We start from the raw sequence: 13240 nt of genomic DNA on the forward strand, positions 1-13240 counted from the left end.
TCTATAAAAGCTGGCTGGTGAATTCCTTTTTTCTGAACTAGTACATTTGATTAAATTGCACAAGCTTCATTGAATGATCTTTATGAAGGGCGTAGGCCAGGTGTTCTATTGAGCACAGTGCCGCAGAACTACCTAAATTTCCTTTATATAATAAGTTTGTGTTCTGCTTGTGTCCTAGTTATTCATTAGACCTGGCTAGAATTTTGATCCTGTATTGCAATTAACGTGCCTTTCTCTTCTCTATTTAAATAGCCGTCAGTACGTTGACTGAATCAACTTTGAAGAACGTCCCTCAAGTGGTAAATGTGCAGGAATTGAAGAATAATGCTACAGCCCCCTCTGCAGCAGTGGGGTATGTTACGGCCTCATTAGCGTGTTTAAGCCAATGAATCATTCTGCATAGCGTAGGGCTGCCTGCAGGGAGCAGCAGTGCTGTTGTCCCAGTGTGACTTCTTCCTGCAGAACTTGAGGTCACAAGAGGAGCGGAATGGACAGCTAATCTCAGGCACACAATTGGGTTTCAGGAATTGTCCTCTCCAACTGGCAGTAACAGTTGCCTCATAAACTTTCAAAGTCTTGGTGTTACGTACTCAGTGTGCCGTTTGCCGTATGTAAGTCTGCATGTGGTACACGTTACAGTTATTAAGTCAGGTAAGGTGGACGGTTTGATTTATTTTTTTAAATACTCTTGGGGCTCCTGAGTTGACACTTCAACTCTAACGCAGACTATTGATTCTAAAAACCCAATGATGGTCTCTCCTCCCTGCTTTCCCCTCTCCAGGCATTCGTGTTTTTTCAAGTTTCTCATATTGTTTGTATGAAAAAGCAGTGGTTTAAAAGGCAGAAGCTCTGTTTGGAGACTTCCAGTTTCTCCCCATGCCACATCTAAGAGCTGGATCATTGCTGCCAGAACTGACTTTTAAGTGTGAATGTGTGTTTAGAATTCAAGGCATTGACTCCCTCCCACTGGTGTGGGCGGCACGGTTCATAGAACATGCCCGTGTCCTGTTGCTCCCAAGTATTTTGTAGCCAGGAGCTGTGCAGTGTGGCTCAGGGAAGAGTTGAGGGCTGTATCCTCAGTTTGAATGTAGAGATCGTGAGGACCAGGGTCATTCAGGGAGTTAGTGTCTGGTGCCTGTGACTAGTCCAACTGCAAGAAGAACAGCCACTAACCCTGTGTTTTTTCCAGTTCACATTAGCCCTCTCCTCCCCCACCCCAGGTCTGCTCACTGTTCTGTTTTGGCTTTATCAAGTGGCCCTACTTCACTAGTCCACTGGCCTTCTCTTTTTTCCACATTGGCCCATTTATCAACACTGCCAGGAATTTCTTAGTTATCTCAGGGCCATGCTAACAGCCAAAAACAAGCCTAGCTTTCCTATCTTATAGTGACCTTGAAGCTTTGGTATGCTGTTTAGACCAAGATGGCATTTGTGGTTGTTGTGAATTTCTCAAGGGAAAGAACTATGCATTAGAGTTTGGGAATTATAGTCAGATTCCTAGTGTAGGGTAGGCAAGGAAAAGCCACCGCAAGGCAGAATCTTACATAAGACAGGAAAAGCCAGCTTAATGGTGAAAGAAACATGGTCTGGTATTTCTGGAATATTTTAGCTGTTCTCACAATATGTGAGAAGCACCTCTTGATGATTTCCTTTATCTTATCTCAGGCTGTGTTTTCCTCCAGTGATTCATCTGAGCTAATCATCGATATGAGCTTTGTTAAAGGAGCAATTCTGGGTTTGCCCTTTTTTCTGACTTAAGAAAAATAGACATAGAAGTTTAAAAAGAGTTGAAGAAACTCTTCTTTTCTCCACAGAATTGGACTCTGGTTATTATTTAACTTGTATGCCCAGCATGGCACCTGGAATGTTGTTTCTTTTTATTATTCTTGTTGAATTCTTGTTGAATAATAGGTGAACTAAGCACAGTTGGTAAGTGGAAACTGATATTTACCACCTTCCCTAATAAGAAAGCTTGAGAGGGAATTATACTCATTATAAAATCACTTACTTTCAGATTCTGTTAAGCAGTAGTTTCCTGAGTGTTTTTTGTATTTGCTTGTTTTGTTTTTGTTTTTGGTGGCACCTCACGCCTTTGTGGGCTCTTAGTTCCCTGACCAGGGTGGAACCCATGCTTCCTGCAGTGGAAGCATAGTCTTAACCACTGGACTACCAGGGAGGTCCCTCCTAAGTGTATTTTAACTATTTAATTTTGCATTTAACTTCTCCTGAGTAACATCTTAAAGAGATTTATTATAAGATGCGGTTATATGTTTCTGCCATTGGTATAGCTTATGTTCACTGGCCTCACCCCACTCACCCCTTATATTCACTGACCAGCCAACCTGTTTGCAGAAAGAGGGCTTATCTGGGGCACACTCATGCTAGTTAGACTCCTCTCCAGCGCTCAGGCCCTTGATTCAGCAGATTCCCAAGGGGTGTCTGCCATGAACATGATAACGCCCTGGGTATTTGGGGTTCAGTAGTCAGTAAGACCAGAGAAGGCGATGGCACCCCACTCCAGTACTCTTGCCTGGAAAATCCCGTGGACGGAGGAGCCCAGTAGGCTGCAGTCCATGGGGTCGCTCAGAGTTGGACAGGACTGAGCTACTTCACTTTCACTTTTCACCTTCATGCATTGGAGAAGGAAATGGCAACCCACTCCAGTATTCTTGCCTGGAGAATCCCAGGGACAGGGGAGCCTGGTGGGCTGCTGTCTATGGGGTCACACAGAGTCGGACACGACCAAAGCGACTTAGCAGCAGCAGCAGCAGCAGTCAGTAAAACATACCAAGTCCCCACGTTCACGACACTTAGATGTTAGCAAGAAGGCAGCCCCTAAGCTACCCATTTCACATCAGTTATTTAACTGTAGTATAATGAGTTTGATGAAGGAGAGGTACAGGGTGCTAAGAAGGCTCACAGTGAGGCAGTCTGGGGCTGACGAGGTTGGGAAGGAAAGATGTTTCAGCTGGAAGTTGAGCGGTGACCAGAAGTTGCCAGGCAAAGTGGAAGAAGAGTGTTATAAACAGGAGGTGCAGGATCTGTGAAAGCCCAGACCTGGGAAAGGGCAGAGCAAGTCTGAGTGCAGGTGAAAGGCCAGTTTGTCTAGAGTTCTGGCAGGAAATGGAAGGTGAAGGAAACAGGGCCAAATGAGGTGAGAAATATGGTGGAATTTTTTATTGGTTTGTTGTTTTCCAAAACACACCCAGATCGTCATTCCTTTCAAGAATTTTGGCATTCGTTTCTTCGTTCTTTCTACAAATACTTAAGTAGCATTTTATATATGCCACACACTGTTCTAGGTGCTGAGAATAACACAGTTAACAAAACAGACCCTGCCCCCCAAAATCCCCAAACCCTGCCCTAGTCACAGAGAGACAGATGACAAGTAAAATTCATCTAAATACAGTATTTTAGAAGGGGATAGGTATGACGGAGAAAATTAAAGCAGAAAAGGGGTTTAGGGGCTTTTGTCCAGACATGGTTGCAGTTTTAAATAGAGGCAAAGAAGGTGCTTCTCCTACGTGACTAATGACTAACATGTCTCAGAAATACCAGACCATATTTTTTTCACCACAAAACTGGGGATTCTCCTGTCTTATATGTTGATAATACTCTGCCTTGCAGTGGCTTTTGACATTTTACATTTGAATAAAGACCAGAGAGCAGGCTCATGAATATCCTAAGGAAGAAAGCCCCAAGCACCAGGCCTGTAGTGAGAGCTTGTCTGGCAGGTTCAGGATGAAGCCAGGCAGCCCCTGGTGGCTGGAGGGAAAGAGGAGGAGAGTGGGGTAGGGCCAGGGTACAAATCCAATAACATCTGGTAAGCCTGGTTGAGGGCCTAGCTGACAGCTGGATGCTGAGTAACCTGATCTAATTTACATTTGCTTTTTTAAAGCAATTTTAGCAATTTTTAAAAATACTGGGCCATAATTAACACACAGTAAAATTTACCTTTTTGTAGTCTAAAATTCCACGAGCTATGATAAATGCAGATTATTTTGTTCACCTGTGGGTTTGGCAGGAAGTTTCGGTTCTTATATTTAGAATAGATGAGAAGGGCTGGAATGAAGAAGAATAAAGAAAGGGAGAACAGTTAAGAAGCTTTTTCTTTTTTTATTGTGGGTAAATATATGTATAACAAAATTTATTATTTTAACCATTTTTAAGTGTACAATTCAGAGACATTAAGTATGTTTACAGTGTTGTATAACTGTCACCCCATCTGTTCCAGAACTTTTTCATTATCTCATACAGCAATTGTACCCATTAAATATTAACTCTTTATTCCACCTTACTTCTAGTCCCTGGTAACCTCTAATCTACTTTCTGTTGCTAAGAATTTGCCCTATATATAGTATTTGTCCTTTTATATCTGGCTTATTTCACTCACATTTTTAAGATTTATCCATGTTGTGAAGTGTTAGTCGCTCAGTCATGTCTGATTCTTTGTGACCCCATGGACTGTTTGTTATCCAGCAGGCTTCTTTGTCCATGGAATTCTTCAGGCGAGGATACTGGAGTGGGGAGCCATTCCCTTCTCCAGAGGATCTTCCAAATCCAGAGATCGAACCCAGGTCTCAGGCATTGGAACAGATTCTTTAGTGTCTAAACCACCAGGGAGGCCCATGTTGTAGCATATATCAGAATTTCATTCCTTTTATGACTGAATAACATTCCACTGTATATATATATATATCCTGTTTTACTTATCCATTCATCTGAAAGTGGACACTTGGGTTGAGTTGACTACTGTGAATAATGCTGCAGTGAGCATTGTTGTACAGCCCTGAGTCCCTGCTTTTCAGTTATTCTGGGTAATGTTTTAGGAGTAGAATTGCTAGAGCATATGGCAGTCTACTTTCTGAGCTAAGTGTAGTTCAAACTTTTCCAAAGTAGCTGCACCATTTTACATTCCCAATAGCAATGTATGAAGTTCCAGTTTCTCCACATCCTCACTAATATGTGTTATTGTCCATCTTTTTGATTATAGCTATCCTAATGGATGGACACGGTATCTCCTTGTGGTTTTGATATATTTCCCTGTGACTAATGATATTGGATGTCTGTGTGCATATTAGCCATTGTGTCTTCTTTAGAGAAATATCTCTTTAAATCCTTTGCCTGTTTTTAAATTGGGTTCTTTATCTTAATTGTTGAGGTGTCATTTTCTTTTTTTTTTTTTAATATTTATTTTTATTTATTTGGCTGCACCAGGTCTTAGTTGAGGCACATAGGATCTTTGATCTTCGTTGAGGAAGATTTCTTTTTAGTTGGAGCATGCAAACTCTTAGTTGCAGGATATGGGATCTAGTTCTCTGACCAGGGATTGAACCTGGGACCCCTGCGTTGGGAGCAAGGAGTCACCCACTGGGCCGCCAGGGAAGTCCCAGGGTGTCATATTATTTATGTAATCTAGATTCAAGTCTCTTATCAGATATATGATTTGCAAATATGTTCTCCCATTCTTTGTGTGGTTTTCACTTTCTTAATGGTGTCCTTTGAAACAACAGTTTTTAATTTTGATGAAATTCAATTTATTTTTTTCTGTTATTGCTTGCACTGTTGGTGTCTGTTATATGTTTAAGAAACTATTGCTTCATGCAGGATCATAAAGATTTACTCCTGTGTTTTCTTCCAAGTTTTGTAGTTTGAACTCTTACATTTAGGTCTTTGATATGCTTTGAGTTAATTTTTGTAAATACTGTAATTTGTGGTCCAATATCTTTCTTTTGCATGTGGATACCCAGTTGTCCCAGGGCCTGTCTGGTGGCTCAGTGGTAAAGAATCTGCCTGCCAATGCAGGAGACATGGTGCCATCCCTGGGTTGAGAAGATCCCCTGGAGAAGGAAATGGCAGCCCACTCCAGTGTTCTTGCTGGGAAATCCCATGGACAGAGGAGCCTGGGGAACTACAGTCCATGGGGTCGCAAAGACACGACTTAGTGACTGAACAACCACCACCACCCGGTTGTGCGGCACCATTTTTGGAAAAAACCTTTTTTCCCCTTGGATTGTCTTGGTACCCTCACCACACTGATTGGTTTTCTAATGTTAAACCAATCGTCAGTAATAATGTATTCAACTTTTTAATATATGGTTGGACTCAATTTGCTAAAATTTTGTTGATAGTTTTGCCTCTGTCTTAATGAGGGATATTGGTCTGTAGATTTTCTTTTCTGGTAATGTCTTTCTTCCATTTTACCTTCAGAGTAATACTACCCTTATAGAATGAGTCAGAAAGTGTTCCTTCCTCTTCAATTTCCACTAAGAGTTTCTGTAGCTTGGTTACTATTTCATCCTTAAATTTTTGTAGAATTCACCAGTAAAGTTATTTTGGCTTGGAAATTTCAGTTTCTTCAGTACATATATGACTGTTAAGCTTATCTACTTCTTTGGTAGTTTGTATATTTCAAGAAATTCATTTCACTTGACTTGTTGAATTTATTGGCATGTTTTTCATTAATAGTCACTGATTATCATCCTTTAAATGTATATAGATTTTATTTTCCTCTTAATAGTAATTTGGGTCTTTTTTTTAACCTCATCAGTCTAACTAGAGTTTTATCAATTTTATTGATCTCAAAGAAGCCAGCTTTTGGCTTCATTGATTTTTTTTTTTCCCCTTCTTGATCTTTATTTCATTTTCCTGCTTACTTTGGATTTTATTTACTCTTCTAGTTTCTTAAGGTGAAAGCTAAGGTCATTAATCTGATGCTGCTCTCTTACAACACAGGCATTTGGTGCTATAAAGTTCTGTCTAAGAACTGCTTTGGCTACCTCCCACAGATTTTGAATGTTATTTTTTCATTTTCATTTAGTTCAGAACATTTTGGGTTCTTTGTATACATATGGGATATTTAAAAGTGTGTTTCTAAATAATTGGGCATTTTCTTGATATCTTTTTGTTATTGATTTTTAATTTAATTTCATCACGGTTAGACATGTTTTGTATGACTTGAATTCTTTAGGTTTTATGGAGACTTCTTCTATGACCCAGAACTGGGGTCAACAAGGTTTTTCTTTTTTAAAGGCCATACAGTAAATAATTTAAGCTTTTGGGAGATACAGTCTCTGCCTCAACTACTCAACTCTGCCATTGTAGCCTGAATGCAGCCATAAACAAAACGTAAATGAATGGGCATGGCTTTATTACAGTTCAGCTTTATTTACAAAAGCAGGCAGCTGGTCCTTTGTTTCTAGTTTGCCAATCTTTGATCTAGAATGTCAGTCATCTTGGTAAATGTTCTGTGCCACTGCTCTTATTGGGTGGCATGTTCTATAAATGTCAATTAAAGTAGTTCAGTTCAGTTCAGTCACTCAGTCTTGTCCGATTCTTTGCGACCCCATGGACTGCAGCACGCCAGGCCTCCCTGTTCATCACCAACTCCTGGAGTTTATCCATTGAGTCAGTGATGCCATCCAACCATCTCATCCTCTGTTGTCCCCTTCTCCTCCTGCCTTCAATCTTTCCCAGCATCAGAAGCTTTTCAAATGAGTCAGCTCTTCAAATCAGGTGACCAAAGTATTGAAGTTTCAGCTTCAACATCAGTCCTGCCGATGAACACTTAGGACTAATTTCCTTTAGGATGGACTGGTTAGATCTCCTTGCAGTTCAAGGGACTCTCAAGAGTCTTCTCCAACACCATAGTTTAGAAGCATCCATTCTTCAGTGCTCAGCTTTCTTTATAGTCCAACTCTCATATCCACACATGACTACTGGAAAAACCATAACCTTGACTAGATGGACCTTTGTTGGCAAAGTAATGTCTCTGCTTTTTAATATGCTGTCTAGATTGGTCATAACTTTCCTTCCAAGGAGTAAGCGTCTTTTAATTTCATGGCTGCAGTCACCATCTGTAGTAGATGATGATAATCTTCTGTCTGATTATTCCATCAGTTAATGAGAATAGTGTTGGTATTTTCAAGTGTAGCTATGGATTTGCTTATTTTTCTTTCAGTTCTAGCTTTTTTTTTGCCTCATTTGTAGTTCTGTTGTTAGTTGCATAAATGTTTAGGATTGTCACATACTTTTGATGAAATGGAGGTAGATGTATGTTACAGTGCCATTTTCTGCCTGTGGTCCTTTGATTTCTGTTTTCAGTTGTGGAACAGAACATTTCAGGTGAATTTCTGATGATCTCTTCTCAGGTGCATACTGCTAGTAGAATACCGTCATCCAGAATATGATAATTCCAGGTTTGGTGTTTGCATCTCCTCCTGAACATATCTAGCTGTTGATTTCCATTGTTTTGGTTCATGATCATGTACAAGTCTTTGAACACATTTATTTAGCAGTATACTGTCCTTTTCTGCTTGCTCCTTTAGATCATGGTGGATCTGATTTAATCAGTTCGTTTACTAGCTGAGTGCATGAACAGCATTTATTTCTCTGCTGGGTCATCATGTGGCCCAGTGTGTAAATACTGTGAATCCTAATTTTGCATGTTTGGGGATTTAGGACACCCAAGAGATTTATGGCTTTATCACAAATAAACAGAAGAATAATTGCACTTAGTCTGCTTCATGCATGATTTAATCTACCATCATATCATAACTAAGTTTGAGGTATAAATGTTCTAAAGTCGGGTAAATTGCTGCTTTTATTTTTACTCGTAGTTTTTTTTAGCTCATCTTTGAGAAAGCATGAAAGATTTGTGCCTCCCTTGTGACTCTCATGAGCTGCAGTCATTTTCCCACCTAAGGTTGCTGTGTCTGCCCAGGGATTTCTCAGTCCCAGCCTCTCATGCATACATTCCTTTTCTTGTTGGAGTGTAAGCAGATGGGGGGGCGTCCCTGTGTACCTGCTCGGTTGAGTATCTCGGGGGACCAGTGTGCATTTCTTCAGAGAGGCGCACATTTGTAGTTGCTTCTCTCTTCAGTAGGAAAATAAAGAGGGTTTTATTGAAAACAACTGCATTTTTTTTCCTTCTCTCTGAATCTAATAAAGTTTGGGAAGATTTTTGTGATATTCCAAGAGAGTATACTGAGGTAACTGTAAGATTATTAAGATGTTTGATAATTTTTTCCCATAAGGCATGGGTTTATTTTTGTCTTTTCTCTCACAAGTTAACTTTTTAATGGAAAATTGTTAATCCTCCTTAAGCGAAAGTTCTGAGAAATAAAACCAGATGCTACAGTTGTTACTGCTATACCTATCAGTCAGAGGAGCTCTGGACGGAGGACAGATACGTTGATGAAAAGAGTTGCTCCCTGGAGCCACGAATAGAGCTTTGTGTTGAACAGGGGATTTTTTTTTCCCTCACATATTTACACTTAAGTGGGCTTCCCTGATGGTTCAGTGGTAAAGAATCTGTCTGCAGATGCAGGAGATCCAGGTTCAATCCCTGGGTCAGGAAGATCCACTGGGGAAGGAAATGGCAACCCACTCTAGTATTCTTGCCTGGGAAATCCCATGGACAGAGGAACCTGGCAATCCATGGGGTCGCAAAGAGTCAGACATGACTGAGCAACTAAACAGCAACAACAAAATTAACACTAAGTAGTTATTAAAATAACAGTTCCATGCATACTATGTTCAGGGATAACAAAAGATGGTGAGAACTCTTTCTATGTAGACAGGATGCACTTTTCATATTGACACCACAACAAAAGTGCAGGTTGGGCACGGAGCTGTGGTATGGTTTAACTCTCCTGTGTGCTGACGTGGTGAGCTCTCGGGGCTGGTTGCTATGAGAAGCTGAGAGCTCTGCTTTGAGAAGATCATATACACCCCGTCAATCCTGATGAACATTTTCTGAGACTTGGAAAAGAGAATCAGGAATTTCCCACATGGTCTGGAATGGTGGTGGGTGATGGGGAGGAGGTGGAGAAAGCTTTCTCTGCAAATAAGAAAAAGATCTACTTCTGGATATCCATAACTTTTTTTCCTTAAAATTTCAGGAAGAAGATACATTTTAAGGTCATTGCTTTGACTTTTGCTAAAGACCAAATTTCATGTAAAGAATTTATTCTTCAATCAGAAACATGTCAAATGATTTTGATTAGGGTCTGAGACATCTGTGTTCTACCCCAAAACTGGTATTACCTTTTTGCACAGAAGGTGGCTCGGGGTTGAGGATGAATTTCCCCCGGTCATGCCTTGCTCCTGAGCGCGTGCTTTGTGTTTTCCAGTTCTTCAGGGCCGTACTCTGCAGCCAAAACGCCTCACCCGGTGTTGACTCCAGCGCCTGCCAACCAAGCTAAGCAGGTAAATTGCTGATTTTTGCTTTGCTAATGTGACATGCAGTGTCTGAAGACAATCTGGTACTAAGTCCCCGCACTGTTTATTTTTTATTTTACTTTAAAAAATTTTTCCCACGTCTTTTAAATGAACTCTGAAAAAAACCTGTGATCCTTTCCCCACAATTTATGATGGTTTTGAGCTAGTAGGTCAGTCAGGACCCAATGATGTCTTTGTTGACCATGTAATATTCTGCATCTGGTAATCTTGGGTCATAATTCTCTTTATGGAGGGTATCTGTATGGAGTTCAAGTTTACTTTCATTTGTCTTAGTTAACCCATACAACAGCCATATAGACAAGACAGATGTTCAGCTACGTTTCACTAATGAAGAAACCAGGGCTCAAGTGACTGACGCAGGCTTCCATCGGTAGTGAATGATGGAACCAGGGCTGGAACCCATCTTCCCGCTTCTCCCTGCCCACTGCTTTGTTCATTGGACCTTTCAGTATCAGCCTCCAGGGAACAGAGTCTTCTGCTTTCTCCTATCATCCCTGTTTTTCATACTTTGCATCTTCAATGATGTTTGTTATGTCTACTTGCAGGCTTTTGCCTGATAAACATGGTCTCTTACAAAAATAGGTTATATTGTAGACACTTAAACAATCCAGAAAAAAAATAATAGGAGATGGCGGAAAGGCAGATCAAGCCCTCTCTGAAACTTTCCCTAAAAAAACCTGGTTTCTCTGCTACTCAACTCTGTCTCTAGAAAGGTCATTTTAGACTGTGTTTGAGATTGACCCTCAGAACTTGCCTAATGTGAGTTCTCAGACATGGCCGTCTCCTCCGTAGTTTGCCCTGACTTAACATGGCACTTCAGCAGTTCTCAGACGTGGCCGTCTCCTCCGTAGTTTGCCCTGACTTAACATGGCGCTTCAGCAGTTCTCAGACGTGGCCGTCTCCTCCGTAGTTTGCCCTGACTTAACATGGCACGTCAGCAGTTGGCACTGGTCTTTCTCCTGGAGCTTCCCATCTTCACCTTGGAGGACACGTGGCGAGGCACAAATCGTAACAAACAAGAGAAAAAGAACATTGACTGGAGATGGAGAAGTTGGGCAGTTTGGCTTCTTAAGCTTACTATAAGTTTTGTTGAGAGCCAGGATGTATTTCATTCATTTACTTCTTCCTTCATTTGTGTTTCAAACACGCTGATGCCTTTCATGTGCTGAGCAGTGCGTTAGGCGCTGCGGAAGGAACTGCAGGCTCGGCAAGCAGGACCCTGTATTCTTGTGCTTGTGGAGTATCCCCATCTCTGAAGTGATATTACATTTAAACATACTGACCTAAATTGAAACTGAAGAACAAAATTTAACTAAATAGAAGTGTTTGTGCTTGCTTATTTTAAATTATGTTATCATTTCACATGTTCCTTTATTCCAGAGACTGTTTTGTAGGTCACATAAATGTTTTCCTCCTATTACAGGGATCGCTGATAAATGCCCTAAAGCCATCTGGGCCCCCGCCAGCATCCAGTCAGTTGTCATCTGGTGATAAAGCTTCAGGTCAGTTTGCACTTTTGTTTTAGTGAAAATAAAAGGTGAAAGATGTTTTCCACAGAAGAATTTAATTGTTCTAGATCACAAAGGCAGTTAATGTGAAATAAAATAAAGACATATTTGAAAAGCCTCAGGGGATGTAGAATCTCCAGGAAGTGCCCTTTGGCAGCCCTGTAGACTTCTGAAATAGGAGAGCAGTAGGAGAAAGCCTGCCTTTAAATGTTTTTCCTAAAAGAAGCACCTGCCTTGTTGGATATCGAAGTTTTGAGAGAAGTGGATCCAAACATTGAACTCTTATTTCTTCTACTAAAGGGAAAGAAAAACTCTCTGGGTTTTTAAGGACAATTCAAAAGCCAGTAAAATATAGAAAGTAAAATGGATCCGTTACAATATAAATGGAGAGCCTCCCTGGTGGTTCAGATAGTAAAGAATCCACCTGCAATACGGAGACCTGGATTCGATCCCTGGGTTGGGAATATCCCCTGAAGGAGGGCATGGCAACCCACTCCAGTATTCTTGCCTGGAGAATCCCATGGACAGAGGAGCCTGGTGGGCTACAGTCCATGGGGTCACAAAGTCAGGCACGACTGAGCAACAAAGCATAGTACACGATAAGAGGATATAATCCAGTATTGAAAGACTGTAGCTTCACATGCTTCCAACACTCAGGCCTCTTCACTGAAATTAGCTTTTACAGTCACCATAAAGTGCTCTGAGCAGGCATCCTTGCTGGCCTGAGCCCGCCTCATGCAGAAGCGTGCTTGTGCATCCAGCCTAGCTTAATGTAGGCCTCTTCTGTTGGCTCCTGTCAGAGCCCACTTCACTTGGCGTGTGTCACTTTTTGCTTCAGGGCTCTTGTGCCACCCACAGCCCAGCATTCTCCCTGTGCTCTGAACTCCAGCTTTTATTTTGATTCTTGCTCTCAAGTGGGTCTTTAAGCTAATAAATTCTGTCAGAGATGCTGAACTTCACACGAGTAGCCTGCCTACCATAATCTCTACATAGTCATGCTATCATCCCAACTTCCTCTGTAGTCAGAAGCTTTCTCATTGCATATTGGGTTTATCCTCAGTAAATATTCCTTACACTCAGAAGAAAATCATTGTGTAGCCAATGCTGTATTCTAGAATTCAGACTAATGCACAGTTTTTATCATATAAGCCTTCCATGAGAAGGCCGTATGTAGCACTTCTCGACTAGGAGCTAAAACTTTAACTTAGAAGCGAAATTTTAGTGCAATTGTCAAAGACTTTTGAATCATTTAAGATTCAAATTAAGAAGTTTGTTTCTATTTCTGGCTAATATTTTAGAAGAAAGTTTGAAAGATTATATATCCTAACCTCTTTCAAGGATTTTATTGGAGAGTTTTTTGTCACTCTTGAAATTAAGAATCAAGAACATCTCAGGGGCAGTTAGCATGACTTGGAAAGAAATTTCTAAGATTTGTCATTCAATGCTGATTGTGAAATATTCGCTCTCATTGCTAGATGTCCTTCTGTTTC

General features: G+C 40.8%; 1 protein-coding gene across 3 annotated transcripts in view; it reads left to right on the plus strand.

The window, feature by feature from the left end:
• The window catches only part of NUP214 (nucleoporin 214), an 89188-nt gene that overhangs the window by 38156 nt on the left and 37792 nt on the right, over nt 1-13240 (plus strand). For all 3 annotated transcript variants that reach the window (XM_061433859.1, XM_061433860.1, XM_061433858.1), the window contains exons 24-26: nt 253-352; nt 10134-10209; nt 11666-11744. In XM_061433859.1, the coding sequence (XP_061289843.1) occupies nt 253-352; nt 10134-10209; nt 11666-11744 (255 nt within the window). The remainder of the gene's footprint in view (nt 1-252; nt 353-10133; nt 10210-11665; nt 11745-13240) is intronic.

The sequence above is a fragment of the Bos javanicus genome, chromosome 11 (genome assembly GCF_032452875.1).
Source record: "Bos javanicus breed banteng chromosome 11, ARS-OSU_banteng_1.0, whole genome shotgun sequence".
Taxonomy (NCBI): Eukaryota; Metazoa; Chordata; class Mammalia; order Artiodactyla; family Bovidae; genus Bos; species Bos javanicus.